The 23380-nt window shown below is 41.8% G+C and overlaps 1 protein-coding gene across 5 annotated transcripts; it reads right to left on the reverse strand.

The window, feature by feature from the left end:
- Positions 1–13039: 13039 nt before the first annotated feature.
- SLC25A28 (solute carrier family 25 member 28) lies at positions 13040–22743 on the reverse strand. 5 transcript variants are annotated; one of them, XM_063102807.1, is made up of 4 exons: positions 22453–22743; positions 16467–16695; positions 15116–15172; positions 13040–13890 (listed from the first exon to the last, which is right to left on the reverse strand). In XM_063102807.1, the coding sequence occupies exons 1-4, from the start codon at positions 22741–22743 to the stop codon at positions 13373–13375; spliced, it is 1095 nt and encodes a 364-aa protein (XP_062958877.1). In that variant the 3' UTR covers positions 13040–13372. The 5 variants fall into 5 exon arrangements, with proteins under 5 accessions (XP_062958877.1, XP_062958878.1, XP_062958879.1 ...); XM_063102808.1 differs by lacking the exon at positions 22453–22743 and adding an exon at positions 22143–22444; XM_063102809.1 differs by lacking the exon at positions 22453–22743 and adding an exon at positions 21454–22125.
- Positions 22744–23380: the final 637 nt, after the last annotated feature.

Here is a 23380-nt window from a genome sequence, read left to right on the forward strand (position 1 = left end):
TCAAGAGGTTTACAGACCCCATGAAGCCCATTCACAAAACCCATAGGCCCCAAGTGCTGTTTAAAAAAAAAAATGTCAACAAGATGGAAGAAAGGGGGAAAAACAACGTAAAATGAACAAATAGAAGCAAATGAACCTAACTCTATTGCAAATAAATAACATTACTACACTGAAGAGAGGGTAAAAACCAAACAACCAACCAACCTAACAAATACTGAATTCTAGTTAGAAGGAGTTTTTCCTATAGTGATATAGGTTAGCAATTCTGAAATACTTTTTGTGTGCTGTAGAAGTGAGCAAACAAGTAAGTATACTGGAGATGATGGCAGCCAGCTCTTGCTGTTGGAAGAGAGAGTTACAAATATGGAGAAAGGGAAGACTAAAATGAATCTTATGGTGTTGAATTGGAACTGGAGGGATCTGTATGAATTCATGGTTTTGTGTTTGTGTGTTTATACAATTATAGAAATATCAGATATAAATATCTATATTTCTCATTTTTGTCTTCTAGAGGGCTTAGAAGTAGACACTGCAGAAGCATTGAACATACCTAGAACCCAGGTCTTGGTTTCCAAATGGCATTTTCCTCTAAAAGAAACCAGTGCTCCTTGGAGAAATGGCTGGTTCTAGGGTCAAGAGAGGGAAACCACAAGATGAGCCTAAAATGTAGTATTGTGCCAGAAAGCAAGGAAATGCTAAAAAAAAATAATAGGGATATGCCAAAAGAACACAGGAATCAGAATGTCCCTGCTTTGGCCAAATATGGAACAATTTGAATGTCAAAATAAATAACAATAGTAATATTACCGTAGAACGGTCATAGAATAAAATAAGAATCTATGAGCTCACACTAATATAAATAAATAAATAAGGGAGAAGGGATATCTCTCCCTTATAGTAGAATATCAACTAATAAATATAGTAGGAATGATAGAGTTATAATACTACCATTAGTGCAGCCACTATAGTAATAACTGATTTAGACAAGAATATCAAGGATGCTAAAACTAGTGGGTGGAAGTTTGATGAAGAACAGGATATTCATATACACTCAAAGAACCTCCCTTGGAAGAGGAAAGTCTGTCTCTTGTTCTCCCTGCTCTCTCTGCTTCCACCATCTTGCAATGTGAGACCCCTGGATCACTGTCACCACCACCAGATGGACTTTGGACTTCCCAGCCTCAGAAACTAGCCTCTAGAAGCCAACCCAGTTAAAAATCAGCTGCCTCCGCGGCGGCAGCAGCAGCAGCAGCAGCAGCAGTGGTACCGCCTCCTCACCTGGCAGCGGCAGCAGCGGTGGCAGCAGCGTTGGCCCCTCCTCACCCGAACATCAGGGCCCTCCAGACCCAGGCGCCCCAACAATATCTCCTCAAGCCAAAGCCCCAGGACCCAAGGACTGCATTTGCACACCCTCCCACCCAACTCCTCCTCGGGACCTGACCTGACTGAAGGACATTTACCAGCCAACTGCTCCTACCAACTCACCCTAAGAGAGCCGGTCTGCCTGCTGTGTTCATCAGACTGCCCAGTGGAACAGAAGATACTCTGCTCCTTTCATCTGATCTGTGGACTGTGAAACCCCCTGCCACAATGAATAAACATCAAAAAAAAGATACCAGAAATACGAAAAGTCAAGAAAGTACACCACCCAAAGATAATAAATCTCAAGCTCTAGATCCTATAGAACAAGAAGCCCTTGAAATGACTGACAAGGAATTTTGAGTGATAATTCTAAGGAAACTGAATGAGATACAAGAAAACTCAGCTAGACATCATGATGAAACGAGGAAAAGTATACAGGATCTGAAAGAGAAAATGTACAAGGAAATCAATGCCCTGAAAAAAAATGTGCAGAACTTGCCGAACTGAAGAAGTTATTCAGCAAAATAAAAAACACAACGGAGAGTTTAACCAGCAGGCTTGTGGAAGTTGAAGAGAGAACCTCTGAACTTGAAGATGGGCTGTTTGAAATAACACAAGCAGACAAAAAAAAAAGAAAAAAGAATCAAAGACATTGAAGAAAATCTGAGAGAGATATCAGACAACCTTAAGCGCTCAAATATCCGAGTCGTAGGTATTCCAGAAGGGGAAGAAAACGGAGATTGCATTGAAAACATATTCAACAAAATAGTGGCAGAAAACTTCCCAGGTATAGGAAAAATCACAGATCTTCAGATCCAGGAAGCTCAACGATCTCCAAACGTATTCAACCCAAAAAGGCCTTCTCCAAGACATGTTATAGTCAAATTGGCAAAACTCAGAGACAAAGAGAGAATCTTAAAAACTGCAAGAGAGAAGCGTCAAATCACCTATAAGGGAGCCCCAATCAGGCTAACATCAGACTTTTCATCACAAACCCTAAAAGCTAGAAAGGAATGGGATGATATATTCAAAATACTAAAAGACAAAGATTGCCAGCCAAGAATACTCTACCCTGCAAGGCTATCCTTCCGAAATGAAGGGCAAATAGTATATTTCTCAGACAAACAAAAACTGTGGGAGTTCACTACCACACGACCACCCTTACAAGAAATCCTCAAGGGAGTACTGGGTTTGGTTCCTGAAAAATAACTACCACTGCCATAAAAACCCAAGAAAAATCTAAACCCACTAGTATAATAAAAACGGCATTCGTGAAGAGAAAACAAACAAACAAAAACACTATCTACAACCTAAGGAACCAACAAACACACAAAACAAATAGTAAATCAGAAAGCAAGGAAAAAAAGATACCTAAGACAACCAAACTACAATCAATAAAATGCTAGGAATAAATCAACACCTTTCAATAACAACTCTTAATGTAAAAGGCTTAAATTCCCCAATCAAAAGACACAGACTGGCTGACTGGATTAAAAAGGAGGACCCAACTATATGCTGCCTTCAAGAGACCCACCTCACCCATAAAGACTCACAGAGACTAAGAGTGAAAGGATGGAAAAAGATTTACCATGCAAACAGAAAAGAAAAACGAGCTGGAGTAGCTATTCTTATATCTGACAAAGTAGACTTTAAACTAAAAACCATAAAAAGAGACAACAAGGGACACTACATAATGATAAAAGGACTGATCCATCAAGAAGACATAACAATCATTAATATGTACGCACCCAATGTTGGAGCAGCCAGATTTATAAAACAAACTCTATTAGACCTAAAGAAGGAAATAGACACTAATACTATAATAGCAGGGGACCTGAACACCCCACTGTCAATATTGGACAGATAATCTAGGCAAAGAATCAGCAGAGAAACACAAGATCTAAACAATACTCTAGACCAATAGGACTTGGCAGATATCTACAGAACATTCCATCCAACAACCACAGAATATTCATTCTTCTCATCAGCACATGGATCATTCTCCAGGATAGATCACATATTAGGTCACAAATCAAGTCTCAACAAATTCAAAAAAATTGGAATTATCCCATGTATTTTCTCAACCATAATGGATTAAAACTAGAAATCAATAACAAACGAAATTCTGGAAACTATACAAACACATGGAAATTAAACAGCATTCACTTAATGACATATGGGTCCAAGAAGAAATCAAGCAGGAAATCAAAAAATTTATTGAAACTAATGAAAATAATGATACATCATACCAAAACCTGTGGGATACTGCAAAAGCAGTATTAAGGGGGAAATTTATTGCATTAAATGCTCACCTCAGAAGAATGGAAAGATGGAAAGTGAACAACCTAACACTTCACCTTAAAGATCTAGAAAAACAAGAACAATCCAAACCTAAAGTTAGCAGATGGAAAGAAATCATTAAGATCAGAGCAGAACTTAATGAAATTGAAACCCAAAAAACAATACAAAAGATCAATGAATCAAAAAGTTGGTTTTTTGAAAAGATAAATTAAATTGACAAACCATTAGCATGGCTAACAAAAAAAAAGAAGAGGAAGATTCAAATAACAAAAATTAGAAATGAAAAAGGTGATATTACAACGATTCAGCTGAAATACAAGGAATCATTCGAGACTACTATAAACAACTATACGCCAACAAGTTGGAAAATCTGGAGGAAATGGATAAATTTCTGGACACACACAAGCTCCCAAAACTGAGCCATGAAGATGTAGAAAATCTGAACAGACCAATAACAATAAAGGAGATTGAAGCTGTTATCAGAAGGCTCCCAACAAAGAAAAGCCCAGGACCAGATGGATTCACAGCAGAATTTTACCAACATTCAAAGAGGAATTGACACCAATTCTTTACAAACTATTCCAAAAGATTGAAATGGACGCAAATCTCCCAAACTCATTCTATGAAGCAAACATCATCCTGATACCAAAACCAGGTAAAGATATAACCAAAAAAGAAAACTACAGGCCGATATCCTTGATGAATACAGATGCAAAAATCCTCACTAAAATACTAGCAAACAGAATACAGCAACACATACGTAAAATTATTCACCATGATCAAGTGGGATTCATCCCAGGGATGCAAGGTTGGTTCAACACACGCAAATCAATAAATGTGTTACACCATATTAATAAAATCAAATACAAGGACCATATGATCATCTCTATAGATGCTGAAAAAGCATTTGATAAAATTCAGCACTCATTCATGACAAAGACCCTCTATAAGTTAGGTGTAGATGGAAAGTATCTCAACATAATTAAAGCCATATATGATAAACCCACTGCAAATAACATCCTGAATGGGGAAAAGCTGAAAGCTTTTCCTTTAAGAACAGGAGCTAGACAAGGATGCCCACTCTCACCACTCCTATTCAACATAGTGTTGGAAGTACTAGCCAGAGCAATCAGAGAAGAGAAGGAAATAAAGGGCATCCAGATTGAAAAAGATGAAGTCAAACTGTCCCTGTTTGCAGGTGACATGATCCTATATATCGAACAGCCTAAAACCTCTACAAAAAAACTCTTGGAGGTGATAAATGATTTCAGCACAGTAGCAGGATACAAAATCAACACACAAAAATCAGTAGCATTTCTATTCTCCAGTAGTGAACATGCAGAAAGAGAAATCAAGAAAGGCTTCCCATTTACAATAGCCATCAAAAAAATAAAATACTTAGGAATTGAGTTAACCAAGGAGGTGAAAAATCTCTATAATGAGAACTACAAACCACTGCTGAGAGAAATTAGAGAGGATACAAGAAGATGGAAACATATCCCATGCTCTTGGATTGGAAGAATCAACATAGTGAAAATGTCCATACTACCCAAAGTGATATACAAATTCAATGCAATCCCCATCAAAATTCCAAAGACATTTTTCTCAGAAATGGAAAAAACTATTCAGACATTTATATGGAACAATAAAAGACCACGAATAGCCAAAGCAATGCTCAGCAAAAAAAATAAAGCTGGAGGCATAACACTACCTGACTTTAAGCTATACTACAAAGCTATAATAACCAAAACAGTATGGTACTGGCATAAAAACAGACACACTGACCAATGGAATAGAATAGAGAATCCAGAAATCAACCCACACACTTACTGCCATCTGATCTTTGACAAAGGCACCAAGCCTATTCACTGGGGAAGGGACTGCCTCTTCAGCAAATGGTGCTGGGATAACTGGATATCGATATGCAGGAGAATGAAACTAGATCCATACCTCTCACCGTATACTAAAATCAACTCAAAAAGGATTAAGGATTTAAATATACACCCTGAGACAATAAAACTTCTTAAAGAAAACATAGGAGAAACACTTCAGGAAATAGGACTGGGCACAGACTTCATGAATACGACCCCAAAAGCACGGGCAACCAAAGGAAAAATAAACAAATGGGATTATATCAAACTAAAAAGCTTCTGCACAGCAAAAGAAACAATTAAAAGAGTTAAAAGACAACCAACAGAGTGGGAGAAAATATTTGCAAAATATACATCTGACAAAGGATTAATATCCAGAATATATAAGGAACTCAAACAACTTTACAAGAAGAAAACAAGCAACCCAATTAAAAAATGGGCAAAAGAGCTAAGTAGGCATTTCTCTAAGGAAGATATCCAAATGGCCAACAGACATATGAAAAAATGCTCAACATCACTCAGCATCCGGGAAATGCAAATCAAAACCACATTGAGATACCATCTAACCCCAGTTAGGATGGCTAAAATCCAAAAGACTATGAACGATAAATGCTGGCGAGGCTGCGGAGAAAAAGGAACTCTCATACATTGTTGGTGGGACTGCAAAATGGTGCAGCCTCTATGGAAAATGGTATGGAGGTTCCTTAAACAATTGCAAATAGATCTACCATACGACCCAGCCATCCCACTGTTGGGAATATACCCAGAGGAATGGAAATCATCAAGTCGAAGGTATACCTGTTCCCCAATGTTCATCGCAGCACTCTTTACAATAGCCAAGAGTTGGAACCAGCCCAAATGTCCATCATCGGATGAGTGGATATGGAAAATGTGGTACATCTACACAATGGAATACTACTCAGCTATAAAAACGAATGAAATACTGCCATTTGCAACAACATGGATGGACCTTGAGAGAATTATATTAAGTGAAACAAGTCAGGCACAGAAAGAGAAATATCACATGTTCTCACTTATTGGTGGGAGCTAAAAATAAATAAATCAATTCACATACACACAAAAAAAACAACCGCGGGGGGTGGGGGGGGGGGAGAAGACACAACAGCTACAATTCCTCGAAGTTGATACGACAAGCAAACAGAAAGGACATTTTTGGTTGGAGTGGGGAGAGTGAAGAGGGAGGGGGGTTTCGGTAATGGGCCACAATAATCAACCACATTGTATATCAACAAAATAAAATTAAGGAAAATAAAGAAAGAAAGATAGAAAGAAAGAAAGAAGAAAAAAAAAACACCTCCCTAAAGATAGCTGATTAACTACAAAGGGAAAATTAGTAGCTACACAGTTGGTTAACCTGATGAACACAACCATAACTATTTAATCAAAGTTAATAATACCAATAAAGAGACACACTGACCTCATGAGCCTCCTGAAACAATGCCCCCAAAAGGATTCAATGTCATTTCTATTTCTATTTCAATGTCATTTCATTTTGGTACACCTGCCAAAACTAAATAATCTTAATCTAATTATGAGGAAAACACCAAACAAACCAAACTGAAGTGCATTCTATATAATAACTGGCCTGTAATCTAAAAGGAATAAAAAAAAAAAAAAAAAGATCAACTTAATGAAAGGGAAGGGAAGGTGAGGACCTGATCTAGATTGAAGAAGACTGAAAAGATATCAACAGTAAATACAATGTGTGATCATGGGTTGGCTGATGGATCGGGGGGAAAAGAAAGCTATAAAGTACATTTTTAGAGCATTGGTGAAATCTGAATATGAAGTGCAGATCAGATAAGAATTTTGTATCAATGTTACATTTCCTGGTTTTGTGGTTATATAAGTGAAAGTTCTTGTTCTAAGGAAATACACAGTGAAATATTTATGGATAAAAAAGGCATAAATAGTACAGAAAACATATGTATGTGCATGTAATAGGTACTACAAAAAGTTCCTGGAAAAAATGGAATTAAAAGACCATATGCATTTTTTCATGACCATTTTGAAGACCCCTCTTATATGAATAGATAGATAAGATAATAGCACAAATGTAGGAAAATGTTAGCAATTAGTGAATCGAGCTAAAGAATGTATGGAAGTTCTTTGTAATGTACTTGTAACATTTCTTTAAGTGTAAAATTATATAAATGTTAACATTTAAAAAGTGAGAAAAAAGAATATTTGCTCTAAACCAGAACTCTATAGAGAGAGTATAAATCAATATAACCATTTTGGAACTTTGGAAGTATCCACTAAGGCTAAATATATATATCTCTATGACCTGGCAAGTCTTCTTTTATATTTACCCAAGAGAAAAGAGTGCTCCTGTACACTAAAGGACAGGTACAAGAATGTTCGTGGTAGTAAAAACTGGAAATAGCCAAAAACTGGACACAACCTGTGCTGGTTAATTTTATGTCAATTTGGCTAAGCAATGGTGCCCAGTTGTTTGGTCAAACACTAGTCTAGATGTTGCTGTGAAGGTATTTTGTAGATGTGATTAACATTTATAATCAACTAACTTTAAGTAATAATAATAATGGAGGTTGGCCTCATCCAATCAGTTGAAGGCCTTAAAAGCAAAAACAGAGGTTTCCCAGAGGAGAAGGAATTCTGCTTTAAGACTGTAACATACAGACCCTGCCTGAGTTTCCGGCCTGCTGCCCTATCAGTTTCAAACTCAAGACTGCACCACCACCACTTGTCTGGGTTTCCAGCCTGCTGGCCTGCCCTACTGATTTTGGGCTTAGCCCCTATAATCCTGTGAGCCAATTGCTTTTTTAAAAAAATCTCTCTCGGGCCGACCCCGTGGCGCACTTGGGAGAGTGCGGTGCTGGGAGCGCAGCAGTGCTCCCGCCCGCGGGTTCGGATCCTATATGAGGATGGCCGGTGCACTGCTCACTGGCTGAGCGCAGTGCGGCCGGTCACAAAAAGACAAAAAAAAAAAAAAAAATCTCTCTCTCTCTCTCTTCTACTAGTTCTGTTTTTTCGAAAACCATGACTGATATACAATCCAAATATGTACCAATTTAGAGAATGGGTAAATATGATGGATAAATGTTCAAACTACACAGCAATGGAAAAGAACAAACTATTGCTATATGCACCAACATATTTGAATCTTACAGATATGATGTTGAGCCAAAGAAGCCAGACATGAAAGAATATATACTGTATGAATCCATTTTTATAAAGTTCAGGAACAGACAAGACTAATCTATAACGACAGAAGTCAAAATAGTGGTTACCTTTGAGGGATGGTGTTAATTATGAGAGGACACAAAGGAATGTTCTGGAGTTTTGAAAGCATCCCACATCTGTGTGGTAGTTACACAGGTGCAAATATGTATAAAATTTCGTCCAGTTGTCAATTTTATGTATTTTGCATATTTTGTATATGTATGCATCTCAATGTTTGATCACAACCATTCATGGTCAGCAAGTGGTTATCAAGCACCTGTCATGAGTACCACAGTGCAGAAGGTGATTCCAGAAAGCCATGGGGCCCCAACCTAACTAGGGAGACTAAACACAGTCAGATGAGTGCAAGACAACCCAAGTTCTCACATGAATGTCTAACCCATCATCAAGTGCCTTTCACCTTCTCATAACAATTTTTCTCAGGTTCATCATTGTCTAGATAATGACCACAGCCCCTTAGCTGGAATCCCTGTCTCCAGGGCTCTTTCCTCCAGGTTCTTCTGTATCTGGGCTGCTGGTTGAACTGTCCTCTGACACGACTTTAGTCATGTCCCTCCCTGCTCAAGAACCATGAGAGCTCTGCATTACCTGCCAAGTCAAGCCTAAATTCCTCTGCCTAGCTTTCAGGCTCTCCATACTCTGACCCCTCCCTGGTGACATGACGGACTGTCTTAATATTTTTGAAGGGCTGTCAGAGAGAAGGATTAGTCTGATTCTGTGCTGCCCCAGCAGGCAGAAGGTGCTGTCACAGGTGGAAATTACAGGGAGACTTAAGTGTCGTAATGTATAAAGAGACGCTCTCCTTTCTTTGTAGTGTGTGAATGTTGGTGGTGGAGGGATGGTAGTGTCAAGGTTGCACTTATGGAGCTGTGACAATGTGTGGAATACCGTGTGCAGCTCCTGCATAATTTGTTCTCCACTCACCAGTCTAAGATGATGGGAAGCAACAAAATGCTGCATATCCAATCTAAACACCAGTCACGTGAAGTTTCTGATAGTTTAGACAGAATATTGCCTATCAAGCCTCCTAAAGTAAGGAATGAAGACAGCAAAAGAAATACTTTAGTTGGGGATGCTGTAGAGTGAAGTCAAGCTCCAGGAGGGAGGTGAAGCAAGATGACTTCTAAGAAGCCTCTTAGCTCTGACATTTTCACTGGCCAGCCTCAACCCTGTACCCTGGTCTCCAGGCAGGATCTCTTCAATGCTTGCCAGGAGGTGGCACCAAACCTTCTCCCCACTCAACCTTCTTCCTGCACCTACCTATCCACCGTCCTTTTGGTCATTCAGAGTCTACCTTACCCACAGCAATGTGTCTGATAATAAATGATTATAAAGATACCACAGGGGACTGACTGAATAAGCTAGTTTTGTACATTCATGTAATGGAATGTTGTGTGGCCATTTACATTGAGTTGATGGAAGAAAATTTAATGATGTGGAAAGATGGACACCATATTCTATTATGTGAAAGAAACTGGGAACTGTGAGATCTCATTTTTGAAAATTAACAAAAATCTTTCTGCATAGATAAAATGCTACATGATGTGTAGACCAAAATGTCATATTCTCTGGATAACGGGATTGAAGGTATTTTGTTTTCTAAATTTTAAAAAATTAGCATAATTTGACTTTTTACTGGCTTTTACAAAAGTTTTTTTTTTTTCTGCTGTTCATCAAAGCCACCCTGTTCTCTGTTAACTCTCACCTACACCTATCTTTTCTGTTTCTAAACCTCACTGTTGGTTCTGTATAATCCAGTACATGGCTATAACACAAGACTGACTTGTGTTATTACAGATTATTTCATTTACATTGGTCTTGTCTCTACCATTAAGAAAAGTTTTCTGTGGACAAATTGTGACTTCTCATTCTCCCTGCTGCACAGCACTGTGCAGGAATGGGCCACTGATGGTGTCTTAGTTTTGGATTCTCAAGGTATCATATAACCTACCTGGCTTTCTGGAGACATGCTGGACCTGGTGATGCCCCAAATCCCCACAGCTCTCCTAGGAATGGTGACCCCAGTATCCAGTCACTGGCATTCCAGATTGCTCCAACCCTGTCACATTATTCTGCCTCTGTCTCCTCTACTGACTGGGCCAAGAGACCTGCAGAACCTAATACCTTGTCCAAGTTCCAAACTAAATGTCCTCTAGTTGCTAGAGCACAATTGGAGGTTGAAAGGTCACCTTCATATTCTTTTTGCATTATTTGTGACCAGCATTAGAGCTGAGGAGGTCTTTAGTAGCTAACATTCTTTCAGAAATTACTCTGTTTCCTATTCTTGGAAAAAATGAGTCTTATTGCCATCATGCTACTGTGTGCCAGATACTATGCCAGACCGTAGCTCTGTGAAGCCAACTGCAGGGAAAGGTATGGAGAGCCATCTGTTTGTTTCTCTTGCTTAGTCCATGCTGGGAGACAGCTACTTGCTTACATTTTTATTAGCAAACCCTCTGAAATTGTCTCTGCAATGATACCACACTCTTTTTACTCCATAAGCAATCCAAACTCCAATGACCACCGTTTAGTGCTATGAAAATCTCTCCTTTCCATCGCTAAATCAGAGGGGCAGCATAGCTTACTTAAATAAGGCTTAGAATGGGAGACCCTGCTGTTTTCTTGACAGTTTTTTCCAAGCACATTCAGACATGATTTTCCATAGATACTTGAAGGGCTGTCAGGTGTAAAGAGGACATGGTCTATTCTGTAACATAATCTTATTGCTTCTATAACCCCAACATGGCTCCAGTCTCCTTGCCACAGTCATGGTCCAGACCACCGTGCAATTGCCTGGATTACTATAAGTCTCCTAACCAATCTGCCTGCCTGTCCAGTCTTGTTCCTCTAGTCCTTTCTCCAGAGAGCCAAAGTGATCTATTTAAATTGTAAATCTGATCACACCACACCTCTGCTTAAAACCCTGTAATGCTTCTGCATTGCCTTCAGGATAAATTTTAAACTCCTTAGCGTTGCTTTTAAGATCCAGCCCCTGCTTAGCTCTCTAGCTGCATGCCTGGTCCGGATTGTTTCAGTTCCACCAAACCACTTGCACACTAAACCCCAAACACTTATTCTCTTACCTCAGGTCTCTGCCTAGAACATTTCCCCTCCCCCCTTTACCTAGTTGGCTTATTTGCCTTCCAGGTGTCATCTCAGATGTCATTTCCTCCAAAAGCCTACCCCAATCACCCAAGCCAAGGCTGGGTATCCTTATGTCTTCCAAGAGTGTTCTAGGTTTACCCCATCACCTTGTTTGTAATTGCCTGTTTACATATATCATCCTCTCCAGACAATAAGCTCCTTGAGGGCTGGGATTGTTGTATTTGTCATCGTGCTCCCAACACCAGTGCCTGACACAGGGACACTCAATAGTTAATGAATGTCAGACAACATAACAAAGATGACACATGGAAGTTTCAGGGGGTTAGATTTCTAGTCTATGTACTGAGAACTTGCTAATAACTGTGATATGCAAAAAAGGAAGAGACTACCCACAAAGAACGGTGAAAGCCCCATCCCTGAAAATCTCCAAGCAGAGCCCAAGCAATCATCAGTCAGGAAGCTTCTTCAGTAGATGGCAGGTTGAACACACCCGCCATCCATTCCCTAGCTACAGGAAGTTACAATTAGATTTACTTCTGAAGTCAAAAGATCTGGGTTGGGTTCCCAATTCTGCACTTACTGTGAGGCCTTGGGTAGGTTGGCCTCTGTTTCCTTGCCTGTGAAATAGAAACGATACCTGCACTGCCTACTTCACAGGTTTTTGAGAACCAAATAAGATTATATATGCTAAAGTACTCTGCAAAAGCCTTGAAATCAAATGAAATGTATTATTATAACCACATAATCTTCAGGACTTGCAGCTTCACTGAATAATTTGTTTTGCAACTACATTAGAAAACGAAGGGTCATGTGGAAACTTTTACTGCTGCAGGCAGAGCTGAGAATTAGAGCAGAGATCTTCTACCTCTTTCGAGTGGAGCTACTGCCCTAGGGAAGAAGTAATAGTGGGGATCAAGAGCACCTGTTTAGTTAGGATCTGTCAAAGGCCCATTGTTTCAGCCCAGCCATCAGAAATTCCTTGAAGCCTATTACTAAAAAGAGGGAAAGAGGGAAAGAGGGCCCTAAAGTCTTAAATCATCAAGAAAATCAGCAGACACAACTGCACACATACTTAATAAACCTTCCTTTTGGGTCCCTTGATATATGCTTAAAGTCAAGAACAGTTGACAATATTTCACTTCCCCTTTAGCAAGACAAACCCAATGAAACCATTTAACTTAAAGGCTTTTTATTAGAAACCAGGGGAATGAGCTGCTTATCCCTCTATAACAGTCTAGAACAGGTCATCAGGCCCAGGGTGAAGACAGGTGGTCAAAGGTGTTGTAGTGTGCTTGGCTGCACTGCGTAGGGCCTGGAAGGAAAGGTGGCGGCCACAGAGGTTGGCAGAAACTGGTGTTAGCCAAAACACCAATAGCCTGGGGAGAGCCCTCTACCTTTCTTCCACCTCCACTCAAGGCTGCAACATGCCGGGAGACAGAGAATGTGGCTGGAGTGGGCAGGATGCAGCAATATTGTCTGAACCCCTAGCTTCATTCGGTGCTACTTCACTTGCCTGCCCTCCACTCTTCTTGCTGTTTAGTGATTAGGTATTTGAAGAACTCATACACAGACCATGCAATGGCTGTGGAAGGGATCTGGTAAATTACTCTGGCCTGTACTCCTCGGAAGTAGGCGGTCACCCCACCTACTTGATATACCGTCCTGAAGGCACTAGCCATGCCTGTGATATGTCCTGTAATGTTTGAGTTCAAAGCCAAAGATTCCTGGGTGTTGAGCAGTGTTTTGCAAACGTCCAGTGGGGTTGTGGCAGCGGCAGCTACAGCTCCTGCACAGGCTCCAGAAAGGACATGGGAGCTAGGGTTGTACCGTCTCTGGGGGTTAAAGTGCTCCTGCAGGAATTCATAGGTCATGAAGTGAATGGCTTGGAAGGGAACGTTCATGGTTAGCTGGGTGGTGTAGCTGCGGTAAAAGGCCCCGGCCCCTTCATTTTGCCACACTGCCCGTACACAGTCTGTCACCCGGTGGTATGGTGAGTTGTACATCTGCATCCTCTGCTTGACCACTGGTAGTGCCATCAATGAGGTGGAAGGTAATGGTGACAACAGCCAACCGGTGATCCATAGTGTCCAGGTTCAGAGTCCCAAGTCAGCAGATTAGCCACAGGAATGGAGAGAGAAAAAAGTTCAAGTGAGCTGCTGGTTAACCTGATAAGTTAATGTTTCCCTTTTTTTGAGGGGAGGGGAAGAGCAGAGAGTTAGTAAAGAATCAAAAAATGATGGCCCACTTCTAACAGGACTTTTTAAAAACCAGCCAATTAATACACAGGATATATCTATGGTTTAGTAACTCCAGAGGGTCTCCTTGAAATAAGTACCTATTATCATTATCTTACCCTTTCACAACTCCTGACAAGAAATGACTCAGTGGCAGTGAACATAATAATGAACATAGAGTCATAACAATCCCAATCCTCAGGTACTAACAGCACCTAACTCTTAAGATATGAGGATGGATAGCCTCCCCCCCCCCCCCCCAGAGAAGAGGAAGGAGACTTGATGCCAAAAAGAAAACAAGATTCTTGGCCAAAAAGAATGATTCTTGACTTTAGTTTCCAAACATTTCCTACTCCCTTAAGTAGATAACATGGTGTGAGCTCTGTGGACCTTCATCTTAACTTTGGCCCTTTCCAGCCATGGCCTTGCCCAGAGATAAACATAAGGACACAAGGAACATGCCAACTATGCTATCCCCTCATATTTGTTTGGGCACCTCATTCTCACACTGAGAATGTTTTTGGAGAACTTCCCTGCAACTGAAAAGCCAAGATCCAAGCAGCAGTGCAGGGACTGAACACTACACTTTAACCTTTCAATACTATCTCAACAATCTTCATTCCAATAACAAAGGCAATATTTTTAAATGTCAAAACTCATCTACTCTTTAAAGAAAAATGAAAGAATCCACCAGACTTTCAGGAGAGATCAAATCGACTACAAAGGGGACTTCCAGGAAGGCCCAGGAACAGGCCAAGTAGAGCCATATCTTTTTCCAGGGAAGCCCCCCAAATGAATTAAATCCCAATGAGCACTCTTCTTGTCCAAGGGGCTCCTCCTAAGTATGGGAAAAAAGGGAGGGAGTGCCCTCTAGTGGGAAAACAAGGTAACAGGGCAGGATCTTCAACTAAAACTGATGTGCTCCCTGGCTTTCTTCTGCAAACCAGAAATAAAGGAAAATCCCAGAGATGCAGATGCAGCTGCCCACAGAGGGATAGGTTGAGGAATCATTACCTTCTGCTGGATTCATGGCTGCATCATGAAGTAATGTTGCCACACATCCAGCTGCACCTGCAAATGAGAAAACAACTGCCACATGTAAGGCCAGTAGAGGGTCACCAATTCACTGAGGACCGCTAGTGAAGGGGAGTGGCTGTGCTAAACCACAGCAGTGAAAGAGAATGCTAAAAGCCAGTCCAAAAGATGGAACCTACTGCATCTAAACTTCTGCTCCAAGGGGCCGGCCCGTGGCTCACTCGGGAGAGTGCGGTGCTGGTAACACCAAGGCCATGGGTTCGGATCCCATATAGGGATGGCCGGTTGGCTCACTGGCTGAGCGTGGTGCTGACAACACCAAGACAAGGGTTAAGATCCCCTTACCGGTCATCTTTTTTAAAAAAAATAATAATAATAATAATAAAAAATAAACTTCTGCTCCAAGAAATGAAGATTTTTTTTCTCACCAACTTAGTAAGGTCACCAATGTACATTGCCAATCTATGATAGGGAGGCCAGGAAGAGGCAAAGAAAATGGCCCTGAGAATAAATGCAGCTCATGCCCCAGATAGGAAGCCAAGAGATGCCAGCAGCACATCAACTGCTGCCAGTGGAGGGAGAACACCAGCGCCAGGTGGTCAGATCTTCACCATAGAATCCCACCTTATATCCTGCAGCCCTATACTGCTCAACCCATCTCCAAATCTTAACCTTTGTCCATCTAGACCTTTCCTTCAGGTCCTGAACTATATTCCTTATACCTCACACTCAATTTGGCTTCCAGACAATCCTGAAACCCTAGGCTGCTATCCCTTCCCTTACTTCCACACAACCTCCAACCTTCTGGTTCCTCCATGCAGTCCCTTGGCCCCACCCCCATTCACTTGTTGTGGCTTTGTCATGTCCTCAATGACACAAACTGCCTCTGATCAGTTGGGATCCTGAACAGTGAGGCGAAGAGCTGGGGTTCCACTAGTGTCTTCCTTGGGCAGCTGGGTCACCTTCAATCCTGCCCTGAGAAGCAGGACACCACCCGACTATCAAGAAATATACAAGGGGGGCAGTTCAGTGTGTGTCTCCACATTACCAGGGCATTAGAAGTTGATGCAAGGGAGAAGATGAGAGGAAAAAGTCAAGCTGATAGGTAAGGAAGGATATTGTAACCCTTTGTCGAGGTGCCCCAAAGGAGGGGTAGGGTTGAAGTGGCCCGTTGTCTGAGAACATCAGGTTTGGAAGTCCCTCCCCTATAATCTGGCCTACCCCAGCCCAAAGCTTCTGCTCCAAACCATGCTGAGACTGGAAAGCACTGACAGCAGCAAAGGCCAAAGAGTTGGGAAAGTGGGGGAACCAGCACAGGAAGGCTCAATACCATTGGCAATATGGCTATTGCCCCCAGGGTGGATTACATCACTCAATGTCTTTTTTAACTTTTCGTAGCAGGCAAAATAGAGGGCATGGGCAGGCCCTGCGCCTGTTGCTGTGACGTTCAGCCCCCGCATGGGCCTCCATAGGCCCTCCGTTCTTATAATCCTCCAGAGGGCCTCCAACACATTTCGATAGCGGGCAGCTGGGTCAGGCTGTAGACTCTGCATCCGGGTCTGAAATTACAGCAAGGAGAAGTGCAATGTCAGCGATGCCTACTTCTCGCCTCACCTCAACACTCAGGCTTTGGGCTCTGGGCAGCCCTTCCACATGGAACCGTGCCAATCTGTGGGAGTGATACTTGGCATCCAGTTTTACTTCTTTCCAAATCTATATATGATCTTTCCAAGCCTGGGACCTTTCTTTTTCTAGTCATCTATGACCCTAAAAGTGGAACACCACTATTTTCCCTGAGAATATCACTATTTGGTAAGTGTCGTGGAACTCCAAAATGATTCATAGCCCCAGTAACAAATACTAAGTCTGTGTTTCAGGAGAAGTTGCTCTTGTGCCTTAACAAACTCAGGCTAAGAGTTCTCTATAAATGAATTCTAAATTCAAATATTTACTGTCTACAACATACCTTATGCTTTATTTCTAAAGACCATTCCTGGCCCTGCTTCCTGACCACACACTACAATGACTAATGAGATGATGGCTCATCTTTTGATACTTTTTCAGACTATTTGGCATTGGCAGCTAGGTCTGCAAGTTAGAGTCTTGGCAGAAGTAGTATTCCTAAGAGATCCTGCTCTAATTTCCTCAGGAAAAAAGTTTACCCTGAAACTGTGAAGCTGGGGAATGTCTAGCTGGAAACTAACCTAGCGTCTACAACTGAAGGGCCTTCCAGATTTCTAATCTAAATTGACCGAATCCTAAAATTGGCATCAGTAAATAATTCAGTCTCAGTGAAACATATTCCTTGGAATCTCCGGAGGATTCAATGATTGAAATGAAAGCATATGGTGGACACAAAAGTTTTATTAAAATTTGGGAAATTAATCTTATTTGAAACACTTCCCCAAATCAGACCTTCTCTGAAGGGTGTATCTCCCCATGAAAATCTCTTGTCTACTGACCCATTTCAAGGTGAAAGTAGCATGGAGACTAATGGTTAATATAAAATCAAAGTTTAGTGTTTGACACACAGTAGGCACTTAAGATTTGTTTGCTGAATGAATGAATGAATCTTACATCACATAGCTGTGTTTGCATCAATTCTGAAAGTAACAAGTATGGCCTTTGGTGAGCTAATAGGGAGCAACCAATACCCAAGTACAGTTTAAATTCCTGCTTCATTCCAATCACTAGATCACTTTGTATGTAAAAGCTTGAACCTTCTTGTTGGCCAGCTGGAATCTAAGAGTAATACCTTTTCTCAAGAGCACAGGAGAAAAGAAACTAACAAGATTAACAGGCCCTGGCTAGCCGCAAGCCATCCACATTCCTCTAGAGTTGTTTTCTCCTGCCTGCTACCAACAAAAAACTGGAAGTTTAAAAGATTTATTATTGAAAGTTCAATTATAAATACACAGTATCACTTATCACACTTTGGCACATTCTTTTCCACTTCTCAAAAAAATCCCATGAATTTCCAATAAAAGATCTTTCATATTACCTCTAAAATCCATCGGAGGAGTTGTTCACAGAGACTATGGGTCTATGCTGGTCATAGTTACTAATAGACAAAGATAAACTGGGCCTGGTGGCTTAACAATTATGTGTTTCCATAAGTTTGTTCAAAACTGTTCGTGTACAGGGGGAAAGTTCAGAAACTGCATTGCTCTGCTGGAGTCGATGGCATATTTGGCAACTAGTCTTGAAAGGTCTGGCTTTAGAAGCCTGTGTGTAGGTTACTTTGAACATTTTACACACACATCTAAATCTAATTCAACAATTTTAACTCAATAAAAATACACTCTTATGGAGAGGATCTGGCATAAACTATACAAAATATAAAAATAAATATGGCTTCCTGAATTTGTGGGCCAATAAATCTACTTTTGCAGAAAGACGAAATCTCTAATTAAGAATTTATGAAAAGCTTTCAATATTAAAAACCACTGGCTTTGAAGAAAAGCTGAACTAGTAGGGAGGTTAGTGGTTTGGGTATGCCACTTAACCTCTCCAGGCTTCAAGGTTGTCATCTACAACATGAAGCCAAGAATGGCTGGCTCATAGGACTGTCATGGGGATTAAAAGAGATAAGGCATGTAAAAGCCATTGCTAATTTATAAGGTGCTATAAGGCTTTTTATTGTATTCAAGTATGGCTCTAAGATATATTTGTTCATATCTAAGAATTTACAGACGATGGCAGCATTGTCTCTTACATAAGTCATTTCACAAATATGCATGGGTAACTAACTGGTCCTTAGACACTAATAAATCAGGTTTAATTTTGAATTTTTTGTTTTCATTTTAAAGTTTCTTTGTGGCTATAAACATTTACATGTTCAGCCATTAATCTCAAGGTCATATGTTCAGGGACGAGCTCTATTTTGAAATTCTGTGCCTTGCTTGGTTCTTGAAATCTGCTTTTAGGAAGCCGTATGGAAGGTTTGGGAATCAGGAAGACTAGGTTCAAATCATGACTCTGCTACTTAAACTCTGACCTTGGACCAGCTACGTAACTCCTCTTTAAGCATCCTTTCTCCATCCTTAAAATAATGAAAGCGGTGTCTACTTCATGGAGTTCTTTCAAGGATTAAATGAATAAATGTATGTAAGGCACCTTAGATAGTGCTCGGCACACAAGAACAATTTGCATTTTTTGAATACTTATTATCATTATTAGACGCAAGAAACTCAAATAAGCCAGTGTTTCCACCTCCTAAGCTTTCACTAGTGAATATGTATAGGTAACTATTTACATCTGGAGTTTGGAAGAGATTTATCTCCCTCTGCTGCTACCCTCTTCAACTTAACTATGTAACTAGATTTTGGCCTCACCACCTTGGCGAGAGGTGGGTACTAACCAGATGATTTTGAGAAGGGTTCTGACTGCTTTGGGTTGCACAGCCTGTCCCTATAAAGTCTGGTGCTTGCCTCACAGGCCCAAAAAAGGAGACTGAGATTTATCTGGGCTCCCAAACCTCCCTTTTATGACCAAGGAAATAGCTAGATGAATACCCATGGCCTCACAAGGTTATGCTGACTTCCCATGGTCCTTCTCAAGGATATTTAAAGTCAACTTGACCCTGCTAAGTAGTTGAGGATGCACACCCTTGCATGCCAAGAGCCAATGTCAGCTTTCATTTGCAAACACATGGCTGCCCTTTAGGCTTTGACACAGATACCTGCCTCCAGTCTTAGGCTAAGGTTGGGCTGCTTTTCCTCTCTACCATCCGTTTATGGTAAAAGAAGAATAGCTGCCAGAGGACAAGTGAACTGAGAAGCCCTTTCTAAAGGAAGAGATTTGAATTTTACTTTCATGTCTGTATAAAAGCATTTAACATTCTTACTGTTACTAAATCAGACTGGTCTCACCTAGTTCTTCCCTCTAGTCACTTAAATCCCAGCATTAATGGCAAATGAAAATGATTCTTCTAAAACAAGATTTTGTATTTTTGAAAACTCTTGAGCATTTCTTCTCCAGAGCAAATAATTATTTAATGTAGGGTTTTGAGGCATGACTATAATGTTATATGACTAATTTTTAAGAACAGAAATTCCAAAATTTATATAAATGATTAAGAACTGTTCTTGGGCTGAGCCCGTGGCGCACTCAGGAGAGTGCGGCGCTGGGAGCGCGGCGACCCTCCCGCCCGCGGGTTCGGATCCTATATAGGTAATGGCCGGTGCACTCACTGGCTGAGTACCTGTCACGAAAAAGACAAAAAAAAAAAAAAAAAGAACTGTTCTTCAAAACAGCTACCTTGGACATCTAGAAGTGACTTATTCTAGCAATGCCTGTGGGCAGGAAAAACATTTCTGAAACTACTCTTTCAGAAACGTTCCCTCAGTGGGTCTATAGGCCTCAGAAGTAAATCAGACTCCTTGCTTACCAGTCCCATCTTATCTTTGACCCCAAGAAGTATTACCCATTTTGATCTCCCAACTTATTTGCCATATTTGATTCTGAGTGGTCTCGGTTACTACAAAATCAATTCCATCTTTCACAGGACAAAGACATGCCCCCATTAAGTATACGCACCTAAACATTCTAGAGGCATTTCTAACAGAGGAATTTATGAAACGTTTATAGCAACAACAGCATTATGTAAATATATGGTGTAAGGAGATAGCCTCCCATTATGTTGTAATGGGACAACAGTTAGATTGATAAGTTTGTATTTCTAAGTCAGTCACATTATTACACTGTATTTTTCAAGCCATTAAATAACTTTCATTTTTTTCCCTGATAGTTTTCATTTGATACTCATCCTGAAACATAGCACCCTAGACCCTGTACTCTACTCACAGTCATTCAACCTACAGTCGATGCATAAACGTCAGAATCTTTTTAATATATATTCATTTTACTTTTCAATATCGTTACTTCTCTCTCATGGATTTTACTGTTTATTTCTATTTCTCCCAAATGACAAGGGCATTAAAAATTCTAATGCACATTTTAGTCGAGTGCATTTACCACATTTTCAACTGGGATGGTCCTTGTTAGGAGTTACTTTGTAATGTGCTAGAATACTTCTGCCAACTCAGTGTCATTCACAAAGCTTAATGAGCACTTTCCCCATTTCCTCATCCTCATTACTAATGAAAACATGAAATGGTACTGGAAACAGGCGGAAGGAGAAGAGATCTACTTTGCATTTCCCTATATGACATTTTCCTAATTTGAGGAGAAAATAAACATCAAAGAGCTGCCAGGATATTGTCTATTACAGTTAACATGTAAAGGAGGCACAAGTCTCTGTCATATTTATTTCAACAGTCCCCTCGAGTTTACTTCTCCCTCAGTTTAATCCTCACCTTTAGTGGGTGGCACCTTCCTAATGTACAAGTATAAGAACTGTAAAGGAACAATAATCTGCTCCCTCTTCACCCAGCATTCTTCAGAAGGACCTGGCTTCTGTAGCCATTAATTATCCTGGTTGGTTGTGGATGCAATTAGTTTTAGTTAAACGCGAATAATGTCCTCTTGTTGATCTCATTCCGTTTTCTTCACATTTAATTTACTTTCTAATATTGTCACACTTTCCTTCTAGGCAACTTCTCCCTTTCTGCCAACTTCATTTGGCCAAAGAATACACTGTCGGTTTCATCTTTCTTGTTTGGGGGCTGATGTGCTCCCAGCATACACACAGTCCTAATCCCAGCTCAATTTTAATTTTCAGGAAATAGGTGGAGTATCATGCTTGCTTCACAGAGAAACTGAAACCTTTTCCTGAACACGATCTTTCCCACATTACTTTCAGTCTGGAACTCTGAATTCTTATTGCACAATGATTTACAATCACTCACGGGTTAAGATGTAATATACAAGTACTTTATCGAGCTTAGAGGTCCCAGATTCGAGTTCCTGTCTTGTCACTTTTGAGGGAAGATACAGTAATGAGCTTGTAAAAGCAATCCCCAAAGAACATCTCAAGCCATAAGATCCAGTTTGGGATCTGATTCACGCCAGGTGACTTCACCTTAATCGAGTTAGTAACACTTACCTGTGTTTCGGGATACCCCATCCCACCCTATTCCTGTTTAGTCCCAGGTGGGATCCAGGGCTTTGGCTGACAGATTTTCGATCCTGAGTCTCGATTCAGATCTCACTGACGGTTAGAAATAGGTCCGGGTTCCTGACTGGGATCAATTCCCAGCCTGGACCTTGCTTGCATGGAGTATCGTTCGAATCGATAGTAGTGGCAGGAGCCAGGACCGGGTCGGCTCCGGCTCCCAGCCGGAATCCTGGCTCCGGACAGGACCCAGGGGTCGGGTCAGCCCCAGGTCGGGTTCGGAGCCCGGTCCAGGTCTCACCTTGACGCAGTCGATGGGGTACATCACGCAATGCTCCAGGATGCCTGCCACGGCGCCCGCCACCATGTGCGTGGTGACAGTGGCTCCAGCCGGCAGCGCCTCGTAGTCCGGGCCGGAGTCCGGATCCTGTCGTACCGGAGGCCTGCAGGCCCCAGCCTCCCCGCTGCCGGCCCCCCGGCCCACGCCCCGCTGCAGCCACCCGTCCAGCAGCGTCGACTCCCCGGGGCTCCGCCCGGGCCCAGCCGCTGGCCCCCCCGCCACACCGCCAGCACCCCGCCCCTCTAACTCCATCCACCCGGGCCAGCTGCGGCGCCCACCCCCGCCGCCGCCACCACTGCCACCGCCGACCCCTGGCCCCGTCGTGTACGCCTCAGGTGCGGCCCAGAGAGCCAGGGGCCTCCGGCTCCCGCTTGGCCCCGCGGACACTCCCCTCAACCGACCATTGGTGCAGACGCCAAGTTAGCCCCACCCCTCTTCTTACGTAGGAAAAATATGTCTGTGGTATTAGCGAAGTTTCCTGTCATTCCTCCGCCCTGGGGCGTTGCTACAGCCTAGATCCCACCCCTTCCCCTTTGATCTTGGAAGCTTCTTGTTTATTGGCCACTGATTGGCCAACATGTACAATCAACCCGCCTCCGACACTTTAGGAGGGCGGGAGAAACTTAAGGTTAAACTCTGATAGGCTCAACTACTCTTGATACTTTGACCGCGGCCATTGGGCCGCATCACGTCGGCCTCCGATTGGCTGTAGAAAGAGAGCTAAGCGCGGGGGTACGATAAGGGCCTACTTTGGGCCCCTGACTGGCGCCTGCGGAGCTGCGGGAGCTGCGCACCCGATCGCGTGGGGGGCGGGGCGGTGCCAGGCCTTCAAGGTCAAACCGCCGACTAACACCGTTACGGCTCGCGCTCGAGCGCGAGCCCCAAATCC

This window comes from Cynocephalus volans, chromosome 7, assembly GCF_027409185.1.
Source record: "Cynocephalus volans isolate mCynVol1 chromosome 7, mCynVol1.pri, whole genome shotgun sequence".
NCBI lineage: Eukaryota > Metazoa > Chordata > Mammalia > Dermoptera > Cynocephalidae > Cynocephalus > Cynocephalus volans.

What these genes read in the sequence shown, in the direction of transcription:
- SLC25A28 (XM_063102807.1), bottom strand. Translation starts at nt 22,743, where the DNA reads ATGGAGTTAGAGGGGCGGGGTGCTGGCGGTGTGGCGGGGGGGCCAGCG. An exon ending in ACCCCATCGACTGCGTCAAG is followed by an intron (nt 16,696 to 22,452) that starts GTGAGACCTGGA and finishes CTGTAATTTCAG; the next exon opens with ACCCGGATGCAGAGTCTACA. An exon ending in AGCCATGAATCCAGCAGAAG is followed by an intron (nt 13,891 to 15,115) that starts GTAATGATTCCT and finishes TGGCACTACCAG; the next exon opens with TGGTCAAGCAGAGGATGCAG.